The following is a 17,006-nucleotide window of genomic DNA, read 5'->3' as shown; positions in this document are numbered from 1 at the left end:
CAGTTTAATAAACCTACTATGCATACTTCCAGGGTTTTTCACCAGATTGTCCCACAAAGCATAACTCGTGTCTAGGTTCTAGGTTCCTTGGTGGACGGTAGTAAGGCTTAATGCCCCACAAATGGTGAGCGAGATGTTGGAGGGATGCGTTATGTATAATATGTTTATACCCACACACCTTAGGTTGAAAAGCTGGAGCCGTTTTGGCAGCGGGAGAGATGCAGCTTTCAAAATCCTTTGAGAATTCATCAACTAAACTGGTGTCGCTCATTGGCTGCAAAGTCAAAATAATAAGACATTGTAAAGAAAATTATAATTAGTTTTGATAAAAGCAGTTTTTCTTGTGCTTCCCCTGATCATAAAGAGTTGGTGCCATATAAAAAGCTGTTCTTATTTCATAGCTTTGCTTGGTACAATTTCTTTTTATCTCAATTATTTACCAAAAATGGACTCTTTTCATAAATGTTCCGCACATGAACAGCCTATGTAACATCTAACTACTGGGACGTGGGGGATGTATGAACTAGGAGATACTGAAAGAGTTCATGTTTGGGGATTCCACACTGTTACATTGTTGGATTCTCATGCTTGTAAAGACAGCAATTCTACTGATAAGTAATATAATCACTCAGATCAGTATTCCCTTATGAGAATGCTGCAGATGCTGCAGAACAGGCATGCTCAACCTGCGGCCCTCCAGCTGTTGTAAAACTACAACTCCCACCATGCCTTGCTGTAAGCTGTTCGGGCATGCTGGGAGTTGTAGTTTTGCAACAGCTGGAGGGCCGCAGGTTGAGCACGCCTGCTGTAGAAGATGCCTTACCGGTGGTTGTTCAGCTGGAGGTGGCACAGGTTTACCGTCGTCCTTCCCCTAGGAAATACATTTACAGACTATGACAAAAAATACTATTTTAAAAATAAATGTTTGTATTTTCAAAGTATCTGTTTGCTTTCATGGAAACATTAAAAACTTCTTCTCTGCCTTGCTGCTCACAGCCTGTTACACTGTATCAGTGAAAGATTTACCAATCAAAATGCGCCAGATGCATCAAATTGTATTATTATATGTACTTATATAGCACTGACTTATTCCACACCGCTCTACAGACAGTAGCATCAAGCAGTCCCCAATGGGGCTCACACTCTAAGGTCCCTATCAGTATGTCTTTGGAGTGTGGGAGGAAACCGGAGGACCCGGAGAAAAGCCACACAAACACGGGGAGAACATACAAACTACATGCAGATGTTGTCCTTGGTCGTACTTGAACCCAGGACCCCAGCGCTGCAAGGTACCAGTGCTAACCACTGAGCCACCTGTCACCAATCCTGACTTGTCTACTTTAGGCTAGGGCTACATGGCGACATGTGTCGCAGAAAAGTCACGCAACTTTTTTTTTTAAATGATAGTCACAGTCGCAGTGCGACACCATCCACTATCATTACAAAAAATGTTGTTAGGCATTGCTGCAACATAAATGTCGCAGTGTAGTTGTACCCTTTTTGTCGTGCTGCTTATTGTCGTTATGTAGCCCTAGCCTTAGGAAATATTTGTATTCCCCATAAAACAGCATTTCTACAGCATGTTTTCCTATAACTGCCTTGTGTCATTCCTCTATTATTCTTCCTAGAAAATTATGAATTCATTGACAACTGGGTGAAACCATTCTCCTTGTAATAGGGGTGTGTCCTTACACCTCCTGGCACTGTTCAGAAAAGACTGGACACCGTCAGTGTGCACAGACACACACCCAACTGGCCACTCACACACGTTGCGGAATACGCACAGTTTTTCGGTGTGGAAAAAAATACTGTGTATTACAGTACCAGCAAAGAGTATGAGATTACACAAATCTCATGTACGCTTTGTGGATTTTTTTCCGTGCGGAAACTGACTTGCCGCACAGATTTTTAAATAAAGGTCAATTATGTTTGCGGTTTTAGCTGCGGATTTCACCCTTTTCAATGGAACGGTGAGATCTGTGGCAAAGCCGCATCAAATCCGCAACAAAAACCAATGTTAGACATTGCGGATTTTGGTGCGAATACGCTGCAGAAATGCACATAAATCCGCACAGATCTTATGTGCGTTCACCCGCACCCGTGTGCAGGTGGCCTTAGGCGTCTGTTGACATATTGATAACATTCTAGGAGGAATAGCTGAGAATTGACCGAATGCAGAGATAGAACAAAAGATGTTCCAGAAATGCTTTATTATGGTAAATACAATCTGGAGCGATGATGGGTCCACTTTAAGAGTTTTGCACAATTTTCTCACATCATCTAACAAAGGTCGTAGTTTAGCAGCAAAATTCTGGTGCAGAGTCAGACAACTAAGGTGGGAATTCATCATTTGTGGCGGTTTTGGTGTCCGTTTTAAGACTGCCTTTGCTTTGCAAGGTTGCGGCAAATTTATGAAATGGCACACAATAATATTTTTGGCGCAAGTGCAGTGTGGTGTACGCCTAGGTCTGTAAAAGTACACCAGGGGGTTCCCTGGAGACGCAGCTTTTAAAAAGCCACACATCATAAATAAACCAAAGGTGTTCTAGTCTGAAGTCCTGACCTACTTTTCGCTCCACTTCTAAGGTTTCACATCACCATTTGTTTTCCTATTCTTCTGACCCGTCAGAAAAACAGTATTAAAAAACAAAACAAAACAAAAAAAACTGGATCCTATGAAAAAAATAATCCTGTTGCATGTGTTATGCACATTTGGCATCCGTTTGAGCCAATTCCGTCTGACCTTCTGCATGCGGTACTTATTTTCCATCTGTGTGTTTGGTTTGGAAAAGTTTTCAGTCTTTGAATGGATACAATGACAGCATGCAGATATTCATGAATATAAAGACCTCAACAAAACGCCCTCAAAATAGCAACAACGATCTTCATAAAATACTAAAAGAGGTTGTGAAAAAATGGGGAGGCCTTCAAAGCCAAAAAATAACTTACTTGCTTTCCGGCACCAGCTCACCGCTCCTTCTGCAGGCATACGATGCTCCGCTGGGCTCCATCGGTGTCAACATCCGGTTTGACATCGCTGCAGCCAATCACTGGCCGTGGTGGAAACCAGATCCCTATATGTCATGTGACCGTTTGTCATGACTTAAGGGGAGCAGGTCACTGCTACAGCGATGTCGAGCCGGATGTTGACATCGAGGGAGCCCAGTGGAGCCTTGTAGGCATGCAGGAGAAGGAGCCAGCACCAGGAAGCAGGTAAGTCATCTTTCCTTTACCAGTCTGGACGAATTGCACAACCCATTTATGATTATTATGACATTACGTATTGATATATAATTAATGCCGTGTATACTCACATCTAGCAAGTGTCTGTACGCTGGGGGGATTGTGTGATCCCTCTTACCAAGTTCCTCGCGGTAAGTGGATGTAATGGTTTCCTATTGATAAGGACAAGAGAACACTAGTGTGACTGTGAGTATCTTATTATCTGAAATGCATTAGCATAACCAACATGTACAATGCAGATACTCTGATCATAACGAGATGGCTTATTGTAGTCACTCTCCATTGACAGTAAATGGGACTTGCTACAGCATCCAGAGAAGGCTGGGTTGCGACATGAGATGGGTGACACAGCATAGGGAGGTAGTCACCAAGGTGGAAACTGAGTCTGGTAATGGGTGGCAGATCTCAGGCTGGTTGCCGGTGCAGAGGATCAGTAATACTGTATGTAATCACTAGTATATGCTTAGACTGTGGCTATGTGCGACATGACTTGCCTGCGACACTTCTGCGAGTTAACTTTAAATACATTGACAGTCCGCTGCGGTGCTGTCTCTAATGTGTTAGGCTGGGGCTTCATGGAGACCTTGTCCTCAATACCTGTGTCTCTGATCCTAATTCCTGTGTTTCCTCCGCACCAGCAATCAGTCTGAGTTCTGCTACCCATTACCACACTCAGTTTCCATCTCAGTGCCTACCTCCCTATGCTGTGCCGTCCATTTCATGTTGTAACCCAGTCTTCTCTGGATGCTGCTCTTGGTATCCTCTGGTTGTGACCCCTGCCAGCTCTTTTGGGGTGCTTATGACTTTTTGATTGCTTGGTATTTCACTTTTTGTGATGGAAGGTGACAAAAAAAAAAATTGTTTTAGCATAGTTTTTATTTTTTCTACGGCGTTCAGGTGAGGGGGTGGATCATGTGATATTTTTGTAGGACCGGTCGTTACGGATCCAGCAATACCCAATATGTCTGGTTTTCTTTTTTTCCCCCAAATTTATTATTTTTTTGTTTTTTGTTTTTACTTGAAGCTTTTTTTTTCTTTATGAAAAACACTTAATTTTCTTTCTTTTTTTTGTCCCACTCTGGGACTTCAACTTCTGGGGTCTGATCCCCTCTGCAATGCATTACAATACAACCTGTATTGTAATGCATGGTCTGTCAGCTTTTATGGTGACAGCCTGCCTGTGAGACTCAACCTAAGGGCTGGATCTCAGAGGCTTCCGTAGAAGGCACGCTCCAATGCCTATGGAATGTATCGGGCTTTCCTTCTCTGCCAGCGGGTCCCCGCCACTGCAGCGAGGGGACCGGATGGGGAAGCGGAGGGCACCCGTACCCTCCGCGAACCCTCTGCATGCCGCGGTCAGTTTTGACCGCGGCATACAAGGGGTTAACATGCCGGCATCTGTGTTTTCACCGATGCCGGCGTATGCAGCAGGGGCCCGGCTGTCAGTGACTGCCGAGTCCGTGCCGCTGATCGGGCAGGTGCAGCTCCTGCACTTGCCTGATCAGCCCGCAGTACATGTACGGCGCGGGTCCTTAACGGGTTCAGGGCATGTGTATTTATATTTTCTACTATTTTAAGACAGTCCTTAAAGTCCTTTTACTAATCTAGTTACTAATCCTTCCTAACTCATGTATACTCTATTTATGGTGTGGAGTCTTACAAATCTACCCCTCCCCCTATTTCCAAGATTATACTTTACAACACAATTTTTAGAGAGGCAATACCCTGAAATTGTACATGGTTTTGTAGCCGCGGCTTGGTACTGGCTGTAACTTATTTTGCTGTTAACCAATATATGCCACCCCTTTAAGAGTCTTCCAAGTCTTATTCTATTTAATGTACGGGAAGCCAGGCTAATGGTCACAAGATATCACGCAATAAAGGTGGCCAGAGATACAGCAAGCATCACGTCGTCGCCGGGTCACTGTCTAAGGCTACATTCACATCACGTTTTTTGGTCCGTGTCTGATCCATATTTTTTGTGAATCGAACGCTGATCCATTTATTTCTATGGGGCAGCAAAAAATGCAGACACCTTACGGATGTCATCTAAATTCTAGGACCTGTCCTATTCTTTTCTGTTTTGCAGACAATAGGCATTTTTACAATGGGGCCCACAGAAAAGTGCAGGATGCACACGGACGTATTTTGTGCATCCCCGATTTCCAGACGGTAAAACAGATATGTTCGCTTGAAAACAGCCTGATAGGCAGAAAGAGAATGCTGCATGTAAATTTCTGGTCAAAACATACTGAATAATCCGAGCTCTAGTATACATACTGTAACCTGCATTACACTGCACACATGTATAATAGACAAAAAGATAAAGCACGGTGTCTTACTGTTACTTCTGGGCCATAAACCTCGGGTAACTCTGGTTCAGATGTAGGGGGGCTTTCCAGGGTGCCCAGCAGTTCATCTAAAGCATCGTCAGACATGGCCTTGCAAAATAAAAATACCATCAGATTAGTGTTGGAGGTAAGAGAAAGAACCCTGTGCCAGTCACATGCGGTGCAGTGACTGGTGTAGCTCATTATGTGCCAATTACACAGGACAGAAACAATGACATTGGGTTTCTATTTGTCAGAAGATTCCGGAGTTCGAAATTAACTCTTAATTTTGTGATCACTGGAATATACACACACACACACACACACACACACATCTATCTATCTATATATATATATATATATATATATATATGACAAAAATCGGACTGCACTCCAAGCATTTCTTCAAAAAAGTGTGTTTTTATTCACCCATATGGTGGCAAAAGCGACGTTTCGGCTCAAGCATGAGAAAGGCTCATGCTTGAGCCGAAACGTCGCTTTTGCCACCATATGGGTGAATAAAAACACACTTTTTTGAAGAAATGCTTGGAGTGCAGTCCGATTTTTGTCTTCTATAAGTGGGTAAGCACCTTTTATCGTACTTGGACATTGCACCCGTCTATTTTTCCATACTTCATAGGGTGGTGCTGCCAGTGGTTTTTTACTCATATATATATATATATATATATATATATATATATATATATATATATATACACACACATACATACATACATACACACACACACACACACTGCTGGCGAGTAGTTTTTCAAGCCATGCATGGCCATTAAAGAGTAACTACACTTTTTTAGTCTGATACTGATAATTCATCCCAAATATCCTTTTTAATCATCGGTTGCAGACTCTAAACTCGCCATCCACCGTCAAATTCGCCTTCGTCTCCAAGGACTCTGAAGCCGATTTTTAAACTAGCGTGGGTGGCTCTAGCCTTGAATGCTCGTCCCCGCTACGATGACATGTTCACAGTGCCATGCGGTCACATGGTATACCTGCGCGGGTGCAACTGCATCTGCTTCAAGCTGTAAAAAGAGTTCCCTACCGTGTGCCAATCAAAACAGTGCAGATATACCATGTGACCGTAGTGGGGGCGAGCGTTCAATGCTAGAGCCGCCCACACTGGTTTTAAAGTCGGATTCGGAGACCCTGGAGACAAAGATGACATTCAATTGGCAATGGGTTGGGGATGACAAGTTTAGGGACTGCAACAGATGATGAAAAAGGATTTTTGGGCAGAATTTACTCGGGGAAAAGAAAGGAACTGGTGAGTGAAGTATATTAGTACGTTATAACTATGCACTTATCTACCACAGATATCTAGACCCACTAGCTGTTGTGGAGGAAGAATTCTTTTTTTTTTCCAGTCAGCTGAATGCAACTATTTTCTCTCATTTCTTCTATATGATTCAGACAGGCTGTGGTTTCGTGTTGAAAAATTAAAGGCTATGTAACACCCTTGGGGCACATTTTTTATTATTATTATTGCATTGTACTCATTTTGAGCCAATAATAATTTTTTTAATTGGTCTTTATAAAAAATATGGAGTCTATTTCTGTACAGCGCTGACCCTTTGGATTTTCTGACTTTTCCGTCAGACCAGGAGCAGACGGACTCCTTAACTCTGACCTCCTGAACACTCATTATAGTTCAGTTCTTATCTTACTAATATGAATGTGGCTTAAATAAGCGTTTATGACCTCCAAGTAGTTTAGAGATAAGGTTTATTAGATGAGGGCACAAAGTGAAAGTACCAGTCACACAGCTAGGAAACCACTTAACTCTTTGTGACAGAAGAGCTCAATATTTTTAATAAAGGCCAATTAAAAACATGAGTTTTAGCCAAAAATGAGTAACATTCAATCATAAACAAAAATTGCCTCTGAAGATGTACATAGCCTTTAACCGTGAGAGGTTTGTGCTGGAGAATATTGCTGTGCAATGAAATGGCTGTAATGCCTCACTAATCACTCAGTGTATAGATGAGAAAAACGTACATGCCAATATGGGCAGCACTAATACTGGTGCCTTGCAGCTCTGGGGTCCTAGGTTCCAATCTGACCAAGGACAACATCTGCATGGAGTGTGTATGTTCTCCTTGTGTTTGTGTGGGAAACACAGGGAACTTACCGTAGATTGTGAGCCCCATTGGGGACAGCTTTAATGCTATTGTCTGTAAAGCACTGCGGAATATGGCAGTGCTTTATAAGTGCGTTAAATAAATAGAAATTGGGTTAATAATGCACATTAATATGGATATTTTAGCATGTTTAGGTGGCATTAGCTACAATGGTTTTCATAGATGATCTATTGTAAGCATGTTCTAATAGCATGCAAGCTTAAAGGAACACTTCAGCAAAATTGCTATGATTCGGGCAGGGCTTGAGTACATGACTCAGATATTCTCTCTGAATCCCTGAATCATACACCCTCCTCCTCAGGCCATGTACGGCCTCATGGGGAAATACATTTATCATTGTGTAAATACACAAATATAGGCTTTATCTTATAATATGTAGAAGCAATATTATTAGCAGATTAGTTCACTTGATTAACCAAACACTGGCTGTTAGCTATCCCCATGGATATCATGGCTGACAAAAAATAGGCAGATCCTGACCAATGAAAATAAATATCTAAATCAGTCAACATGTGCATAAAACCTGGCCAATGTTCGCTGCAGCAGGTTACGTTGCTGCCAGTTGGTGAAGGTTGATAACCCCACACCCATCCTGACTGAGGCTGTTGGAAAACAGCAATTTTGTTATTTGAAAGTGTTCCTTCTAGAAAGCAGAGGAGGTGAATGGAGAAACCTTGTGTACATTTATCCCATAGGCTTACCGGAGCACTGGGCTGCGTGGGAGCAGCTGGAGCTGATGATGTTGGTTTTGCGGCTTTTTTCTGCAACTTCAAGATAATTAAAATTAGTCCCCTGAGTTCGCCTAACAGTACAAGATGAACTGAATACTAAAAAGGATCTCTGCATAAAAAGAACTACCGTATTTTTCGCTTTATAATACACATTTTATTCCCCCAAAAGTGGGGGGGAAATGGCTGTGCGTCTTATAAAGCGAATACTAGTGAGCGCTTCAATTATGGAAGCACTCACTATTATGCATTAGGTGCCGGGAGAGGGGAGTGAAACGCTGTGAGCGCTTCCTGTACTCACCCTCCCTGGTCTTCCTTCCTGGACCCGCATGCGCCCTGTCCTGACAGCATACAGTGTCAGGACGTGGTGCGTGCACTATGACCCGACAATGCACGCAGTCAGGTGAACGTGCAGCGCCGGCCAGAGAAGACAGGAGCACGACTTCTAAAGAGACAGCCAAATCCACAGCGCAGCTGCGGCGCAGGGGAGTTAAGAGAAGTTTTTTTTATTTTAAGGGCTGATATGAGGTCTAGAGAAGGTCTGATTGGCATCTGATGAGGGTCTAATATGAAGGTCTCATGTGATGTCCTGATATGGGGGTCTCATGTGATATCCTGATATGGGGGTCTCATGTGATATCCTGTTATGGGGGTCTGATGTCATGTCTTGGGGGGGTCTGATCTGAGGCTCTGATATGGGGGTCTGATCTGAGGATTTGATATGGGGGTCTGATCTGAGGCTCTGATATGGGGGTCTGATCTGAGGCTCTGATATGGGGGTCTGATCTGAGGCTCTGATATGGGGGTCTGATCTGAGGCTCTGATATGGGGGTCTGATCTGAGGCTCTGATATGGGGGTCTGATCTGAGGCTCTGATATGGGGGTCTGATCTGAGGATTTGATATGGGGGTCTGATCTGAGGCTCTGATATGGGGGTCTGATCTGAGGCTCTGATATGGGGGTCTGATCTGAGGCTCTGATATGGGGGTCTGATCTGAGGCTCTGATATGGGGGTCTGATCTGAGGCTCTGATATGGGGGTCTGATCTGAGGCTCTGATATGGGGGTCTGATCTGAGGCTCTGATATGGGGGTCTGATCTGAGGCTCTGATATGGGGGTCTGATCTGAGGCTTTGATATGGGGGTCTGATCTGAGGCTCTGATATGGGGGTCTGATCTGAGGCTCTGATATGGGGGTCTGATCTGAGGCTCTGATATGGGGGTCTGATCTGAGGCTCTGATATGGGGGTCTGATCTGAGGCTCTGATATGGGGGTCTGATCTGAGGCTCTGATATGGGGGTCTGATCTGAGGCTCTGATATAGGGGTCTGATCTGAGGCTCTGATATGGGGGTCTGATCTGAGGATCTGATATGGGGGTCTGATCTGAGGATCTGATATGGGGGTCTGATCTGAGGATCTGATATGGGGGTCTGATCTGAGGATCTGATATGGGGGTCTGATCTGAGGATCTGATATGGGGGTCTGATGAAAAATATTTTTTCTTATTTTCCTCCATTAAAACCTGGGTTGAGTCTTATCAACAGGTGCGTATTATAAAGTGAAAAATGCGGCGCTTTCTTGCTTGCTGATGAGCAACAATTACACATTTCAGGATAATTATCCAGAATTAGTAGAGTCTGATTATGAAGAAAATATGAACAAACAAACCCAACAAAAAAAAGACAAATAAAATGATAACAATATCTAGTAGTTAGAATTGTGGAGCCTCTAGGTATATAAGGAGGTGTAAAAGTCAATATTGAATATGTACACCACAATCCCTTGCCTATTGTGTATGCAACCTCTAAATCTGAGGTCTCTAACCTTTTGTATGTTGTGTGATCCACATTCAACTTTCATTGATGGTTGGGAGCAACAGCCAATTCAAAAAACTGAGAAAATTTTGAATGTGGAAAACAAAAAACATGAAATTGCTAACATTTACTGACACTAGCATTATACCATCTAAATTGGCACTAATTGGTGGTAATCTAGGATAGGTCTGCAACAATGTCAATTGCCAGTACATATGGTCTTAACTCAGGACTGTGATGGCGAGCCACACAGCATGGGGTGGCGAGCCACATGTGGCTCCCGAGCCACTGGTTGGGGACCACTGCTCTAAATAATATAGGGCCATATTACAGCACACACCATAGGTTATGGGGCCCTTCTGTACCACTTTATGTGGCTGATTCTGTTTGGTACAGAAAAACATAGTGAGAAGGTCCCCCAGATGCTATATTATAGAGGTAGCATAGCTCAGTAATATGAGGCTTTACAAAAGTGGCTACAGCTTCATAGTATACTCAGTGTGACTTCGTATAGGCTTTTGCTCCATTGCTCTGCTTCACGCATTAGCCAGTGGATATCGGACAAATGAGCCCCTTTGTCTACATACCTCTTCAAGCTTAGGTTTCTTCTCTTCGGGTGGTGACTGACAGGTGACAAAATCAGAAGAAAATGCTGCAACAAGATCATCGTCTCCCAAGCTCTTCAGAAACATAAGAAAAGTTAAATTATCAATGTTTCTTATAATATCACACAATAATACACAGTCATTGCATCCAAGCACCGTGCACCTGTACTACACTATCTCCCACTAAGTGGTGCACAATGAGGCTGCCGGTCAATGTGGCTTCCTGGCTGCAGCTATCTGCAAATACTGCTGTGCCCTAATAAGCTTTGAAAGAGACATCCCATACAGTAAAGGGGAAGAAGGGAAGTGCTGTAGATGCATATTCATGTGTGCCTCAGGAGGGAGAGAGTGCCTGACAGTGACGTCACTAGCACTGGTCATCCAGGGTGCATGCTGCAGATCCCTGGGTGACCGCCATATTCAACTACAGTAGGCCATTTCCGTACTACATGAAGCACTGAGAATAGTGTGTGTGCAGAGATGAGTCTGGATGGAAGAAGTAGTCTATGGTTTTCACTCTGTCGTACCTCAGTTTGTGAACCTTTACTGATTTATTCTGCTTCAATATCACTCCATTACCCCAACATTTTCCAGTAATAACCCTAAGTTTAACCAATTAGTTAGCCAACAGATATTTACCTTTTCGGCTTCCTTTGGAGGAGGTGGTGCTGGTTTTTCTCCCTTACCCTATAATAAAGACAACCATATTTCTGTGTTGAAAATACTTTACATATATTGCGGCCACAAGCACTCAGCCACAACCAGAACTTACGTCCAGAAGGTGCCGGTATTCTGGCGGAATCGTGCTGTCTCTCTTTCCCAGCTCTTCCAGATACTCTGAGATGGCTGGGGTGTCCTTAAAGAAGAAATGGATTTGAACATGTGATTTCTTTACAAGTGATGTGACACGGGCTTATTTATTATAGACTAGTCTGTTCTGCTGCATTATATTCTATACGCTATAAGATAAACCCGTCCCATTTCTGTGTGCTCATAGCAAACAAACTCCATGCGGTCAATAGTCAGACTTTCCATGGTTTACTTTCAGTTTGGTCTAGTTTCCTAGGTTAAAGGGACAATTCCACCAAATTTTATTACCACTTTAATAGGTTATATGTGAATATTCTATATACTTTTTTTCTCCATGTATTTCACTTCCTATCCTGGCTCTTAACGTGCTCCTTTGTTTACACTTTTAGCAAGGCAAACAGCCTCGCTTGACTTCCTCGGTCAGACCATTCACTCTGACCAGAGAGGGAAGGGGATAAGTGACTCAATTAGAGCATCACACATTACACCAATAAATACAATGCTCTTTTGTGGCCACCTTCATCTAGGCCTATCAAGAGAACAATAGAGCCATCATACTGTTATCCCAATTCTACATCTACTAATATACTAGCAGATAACATTTTTCCTTGCAGCAGCAGTAAAGTGACAATATATTAACTTCTAAAAAAATATTTTCTATAAATATGGAGTTTAAAAAAAAAATTTAAATTAAAAATACCCCTTTATAACGGAAGCGTCCCTTCTAATCAAATATTTAACTGTTCTCTCAAATGGCTTTTCTTTGTGAATGCTTAAAATATATGAGGAACTCCATACTGGTAATTTATAGGCCTCATATCATATGCCTAATAGTGCCAAAATGACCGGTTAACATTAAGTATTATCCTCAGAAAGAAATGATATCATATAACTAATATAGTACCGAAGCACAAATACAAAATCTGAATAAACACATACAGCAATCTCTGGACCAGTGAATTTTGGAGACTGTGGCACATCTTCTGGACCCCCCAGAGAATCAATTAATAAGTCCAAGGCATCTTGGTCTCCCTTAAAAAAGATATAAAAAGCATTTGGATCAATACCCTTAAAACTGATTTGAATATATGCGAAATTCAACATGAAGTGCATGCAAGCATTTAAAAGGATTATCTGGGATTTCAATATCAATGACTTATGCTTAGGATAGGTCATCAAAAAAGCATATTGGCAGGGCTCCAACTCCTGACACCAATGCTGATCAGCTGTTTGCAGGAGCGGCTGTGGGTCAGAACCAGGCATCAGAAGCACACAGCTTCATACACTGTATAGTGTCCGGGGCAGGTTACTGCAGTGCCTGGTTACAGTGTACTCCAGCTTTTGCAAACAGCCCATCCAATGGCTAAGTCATCAGTATAAGGGTCCATTCACACGTCCGCAAAATGGGTCCGCATCCGTTCCGCAATTTTGCGGAACAGGTGCGGACCCATTCATTTTCGATGGGGCCGGAATGTGCTGTCCGCATATGCGGATCCGCACTTCCGTTCCGCCAAAAAAAATAGAACATGTCCTATTCTTGTTCGCAATTGTGGACAAGAAAAGGAATTTTCTATGAGAGTGAAAATGCGGAACGCATATTGCCGGTGTCCGTGTTTTGCGGATCTGCAAAACACATACGGATGTGTGAATGGACCCTAAGAATTCAGTGTAAGTGTAATTATCTATAGTACAAATTTCTGCAGTTGTGGAGTGTATTATAGCCATCATCCTGCCAGTGATCATGTGGTGCACTGTGGTGTCGAAATCATCTCAGTCCCTTCACATACTCTTAGGACTCGTTAACATGGCAGATTCTGTTTGTGAATTTCCACTCGCTGAAATCCACCCAGAATATGCCTCCCATTGTTTTCAACGGGAATCCGCAGTGCTGTGCATACAGTGTTCACACGCAGATTAGCCGCACTGAGAAAGGCTGAAGCCATGTGTGGATCCGTGGCATGCAAAACTGTGGGAGAAATGCAAGGGAAAGCCTCAGATTTCTGACTGATTCCGTGGTGGATTTTTCCAGTAGAAAAAAAATAACAAAACAGGCCACTAGGTGGTGCAATTGTTTTTGTATTCAGCAGCAAAAGAGCAGAATGTGTCAGCTCCTATTTACCTTCATAAATCTGAAACCCAGATTTACAAATGTGTCTGAGCCAAAAATCCTAAAAGTCTAAAAACCCTAGATGCGCAAAATTACAAGAAAGACTGGCTATTTACCGTGGCTGGTTCAGTCGCAATCTGAGCAACACTGACAGTTTTCTTTTCCTCTTTGACCTATAATAATTGGAAACATCATTTACCATCTAAAATCAATACATAATAGTAAAATACAGAGTACATACAGTACAGACCAAAAGTTTGGACACACCTTCTCATTCAAAGAGTTTTCTTTATTTTCATGACTATGAAGGCATCAAAACTATGAATTAACACATGTGGAATTATATACATAACAAACAAGTGTGAAACAACTGAAAATATGCCATATTCTAGGTTCTTCAAAGTAGCCACCTTTTGCTTTGATTACTGCTTTGCACACTCTTGGCATTCTCTTGATGAGCTTCAAGAGGTAGTCCCCTGAAATGGTCTTCCAACAGTCTTGAAGGAGTTCCCAGAGATGCTTAGCACTTGTTGGCCCTTTTGCCTTCACTCTGCGGTCCAGCTCACCCCAAACCATCTCGATTGGGTTCAGGTCCGGTGACTGTGGAGGCCAGGTCATCTGGCGCAGCACCCCATCACTATCCTTCATGGTCAAATAGCCCTTACTTTCAAAGTTTTCCCAATTTTTCGGCTGACTGACTGACCTTCATTTCTTAAAGTAATGATGGCCACTCGTTTTTCTTTACTTAGCTGCTTTTTTCTTGCCATAATACAAATTCTAACAGTCTATTCAGTAGGACTATCAGCTGTGTATCCACCTGACTTCTCCTCAAAGCAACTGATGATCCCAACCCCATTTATAAGGCAAGAAATCCCACTTATTAAACCTGACAGGGCACACCTGTGAAGTGAAAACCATTTCAGGGGTCTACCTCTTGAAGCTCATCAAGAGAATGCCAAGAGTGTGCAAAGCAGTAATCAAAGCAAAAGGTGGCTACTTTGAAGAACCTAGAATATGACATATTTTCAGTTGTTTCACACTTGTTTGTTATGTATATAATTCCACATGTGTTAATTCATAGTTTTGATGCCTTCAGTGTGAATCAACAATTTTCATAGTCATGAAAATAAAGAAAACTCTTTGAATGAGAAGGTGTGTCCAAACTGTTGGTCTGTACTGTATATAAAACCTCTCTTTAATATGTTTATTGGCTTTTTTATGTAGTCTTGGTGTTTAAAACATTTGTGCTGTTTTTATACCTGCAAGTTCTGATTTGCATTGCTGGAGCCTGAGGGCATATAACCACACTACTGCGCTGGTTCTGTGTTTCAAGTGGTGGTAATAAGAGGAGGCATTCCAGTGAATACCATTCTATGCATGCAAACACTGGCCCATCAGGGGATCCTCTGGTAGACTGGCTCCTACACAGTAACAAGCCCCAGTGATCCATTTGGAGCTGAAGTTGGAGCCAACCAGTTGTGACTAGCTTCTATTTCTTATGGGATCATTCATAAGTAACCTACTAGATTCTGTGTATGTGCAATGACAAAGATTACACTAAAATTAAAAGTGGATGTGACATTTTCTGTACACGTAAAGAAGGAATGGCTTTTAATTGATGGCTACATAAACCACTCATCTTACTGGTTAAAGGCCACTTTCACACGGACAGTATTTTTCATCAGTTGTCATGAAAGGGTAGGGAACTGTGAATCATGCTCCACCTGCATCACTGTCCCTACCTACTTGCACGATCTGTCCTAAGTGACGGCCCACAGCTGGACGGCAGTCCCTTCTTAGCTTAAGTGTGGGGGCTTAAACCAAAATGGGTAAAGAGTAGTAAAACAAATGGAGGTGAAATCCAGACAGGCAAACCAGAACCGGATCAGAATCCAAAATCTGATACCAATACACAGGAGACCAGGAGAAAACATCAGAGATAAAGTAAGCAGGCAAAGGCAAGGTCACAAACTAGGTGAGTCAAATACCAGGGGGTCATAGCAGAGACAAAAAAACAGGCAAAGGTCAGTAAACACTAAACTAGCAAGTGAGGCAGGTATACCAATTAGAGGCAGCTAGCTGCCGGTATAAACAGTCCGCAATCAGGAAGCATTTGACGCCAACACAGAGTCTGATTGGTCCGGCGTCCCGGCTCCCTGATAGGTTCAGTAGCCCCACTGTAAGCAACAGAGTGCCACCGGCACCATCAGTATTTGAAAGCCAAAACCAGGAGCGGGTCCAAAACACAGAGGAGGCATAAATCTTTCCATCTGACTTTTTCTCTGCAGTTTCCTTTTCTAGTTTCGGTTTACTGATCGTGTGAAAGACGGGTAATGAATACATATAGAAAAGGTATAAAACCACCTATATCAGAAATCTAGGAGGCAAAGTAGAGATCCATTTCTTGCATATGAAAGACTGAGGATGTGGCAGAGATATTTTCCCTGAGCACTGGCAGAAGGCAAGTAGCCTCCCAGCCAGTTGTAGCTGAAATTTGAGTCGACGTGGGAGGCAAAATTCCTCTTGGGGCACAATTTATTTTTTTACGTTTTATATGGGTAAGGTCAGGATCAAAGAAGAATTAGAAATTCTTGGTACTCACCACATCTTTAGGTTTACTTGTAGCAACTACAGAGGCCGCAGCCGCTTTACCTACAGCACCTGAAGTCACCTTTAATAAAATGCAATATAAAGTCAGCTGTCTAGTGGCAGTAAGAACAATGTATGAAAATATTCTACAATCCACAACTTATTTTAATCTGTATCAGACTGGACCACCGGAGTATCCTCCGATCGACCCAGGCTGTGATACCAAAGTGGGCCCCAAAGGACCTTAGAAGGCAGTCACTAGGTAATCTTCTATATACCCGGTAAATACAGGCTTAGGGAAGGGATTGATTCTCTTAGATGGCACACCCCCTCGTAGATCCAGCATCCTTCCACTAATAAGCTGTTAACAACTACTTTATTATTTCTTTTTAAAATAAATATTCATATGGTACAAACTAATGCTGATCAAAACTATACGTGACCCCTATGCCACTTGAGTTACTTCTCGTATGTATTGATCCTCTGCTGTGTGCACACACAAGTTGGTATTTGTATTAGCAAGGCTCTGACCCCGGCCTATTAGTTTCTATTATAGGGGATCACATGCTGGCTATAACACAGAAACCCAACACTACTGCCCTCCCGACATGTTTCGCTGA

General features: G+C 42.6%; 1 protein-coding gene across 6 annotated transcripts in view; it reads right to left on the bottom strand.

Moving 5' to 3' along the window:
- CAST (calpastatin) overlaps positions 1 to 17,006 on the bottom strand; it is a 205,614-nt gene that overhangs the window by 42,405 nt on the left and 146,203 nt on the right. For 5 of the 6 annotated variants that reach the window (XM_040421563.1, XM_040421568.1, XM_040421562.1 and 2 more), the window contains 11 exons: positions 16,400 to 16,468; positions 13,914 to 13,970; positions 12,630 to 12,722; positions 11,653 to 11,736; positions 11,520 to 11,567; positions 10,863 to 10,955; positions 8,434 to 8,499; positions 5,586 to 5,684; positions 3,315 to 3,395; positions 824 to 871; positions 179 to 274 (listed from right to left, as the gene is read on the bottom strand). In XM_040421563.1, the coding sequence (XP_040277497.1) occupies positions 179 to 274; positions 824 to 871; positions 3,315 to 3,395; positions 5,586 to 5,684; positions 8,434 to 8,499; positions 10,863 to 10,955; positions 11,520 to 11,567; positions 11,653 to 11,736; positions 12,630 to 12,722; positions 13,914 to 13,970; positions 16,400 to 16,468 (834 nt within the window). The remainder of the gene's footprint in view (positions 1 to 178; positions 275 to 823; positions 872 to 3,314; positions 3,396 to 5,585; positions 5,685 to 8,433; positions 8,500 to 10,862; positions 10,956 to 11,519; positions 11,568 to 11,652; positions 11,737 to 12,629; positions 12,723 to 13,913; positions 13,971 to 16,399; positions 16,469 to 17,006) is intronic. The other variant, XM_040421565.1, reaches the window with a different exon arrangement.

The sequence above is a fragment of the Bufo bufo genome, chromosome 2 (genome assembly GCF_905171765.1).
Source record: "Bufo bufo chromosome 2, aBufBuf1.1, whole genome shotgun sequence".
Classification (NCBI taxonomy): Eukaryota; Metazoa; Chordata; class Amphibia; order Anura; family Bufonidae; genus Bufo; species Bufo bufo.
This window is presented reverse-complemented; position numbering and strand designations above follow the sequence as displayed.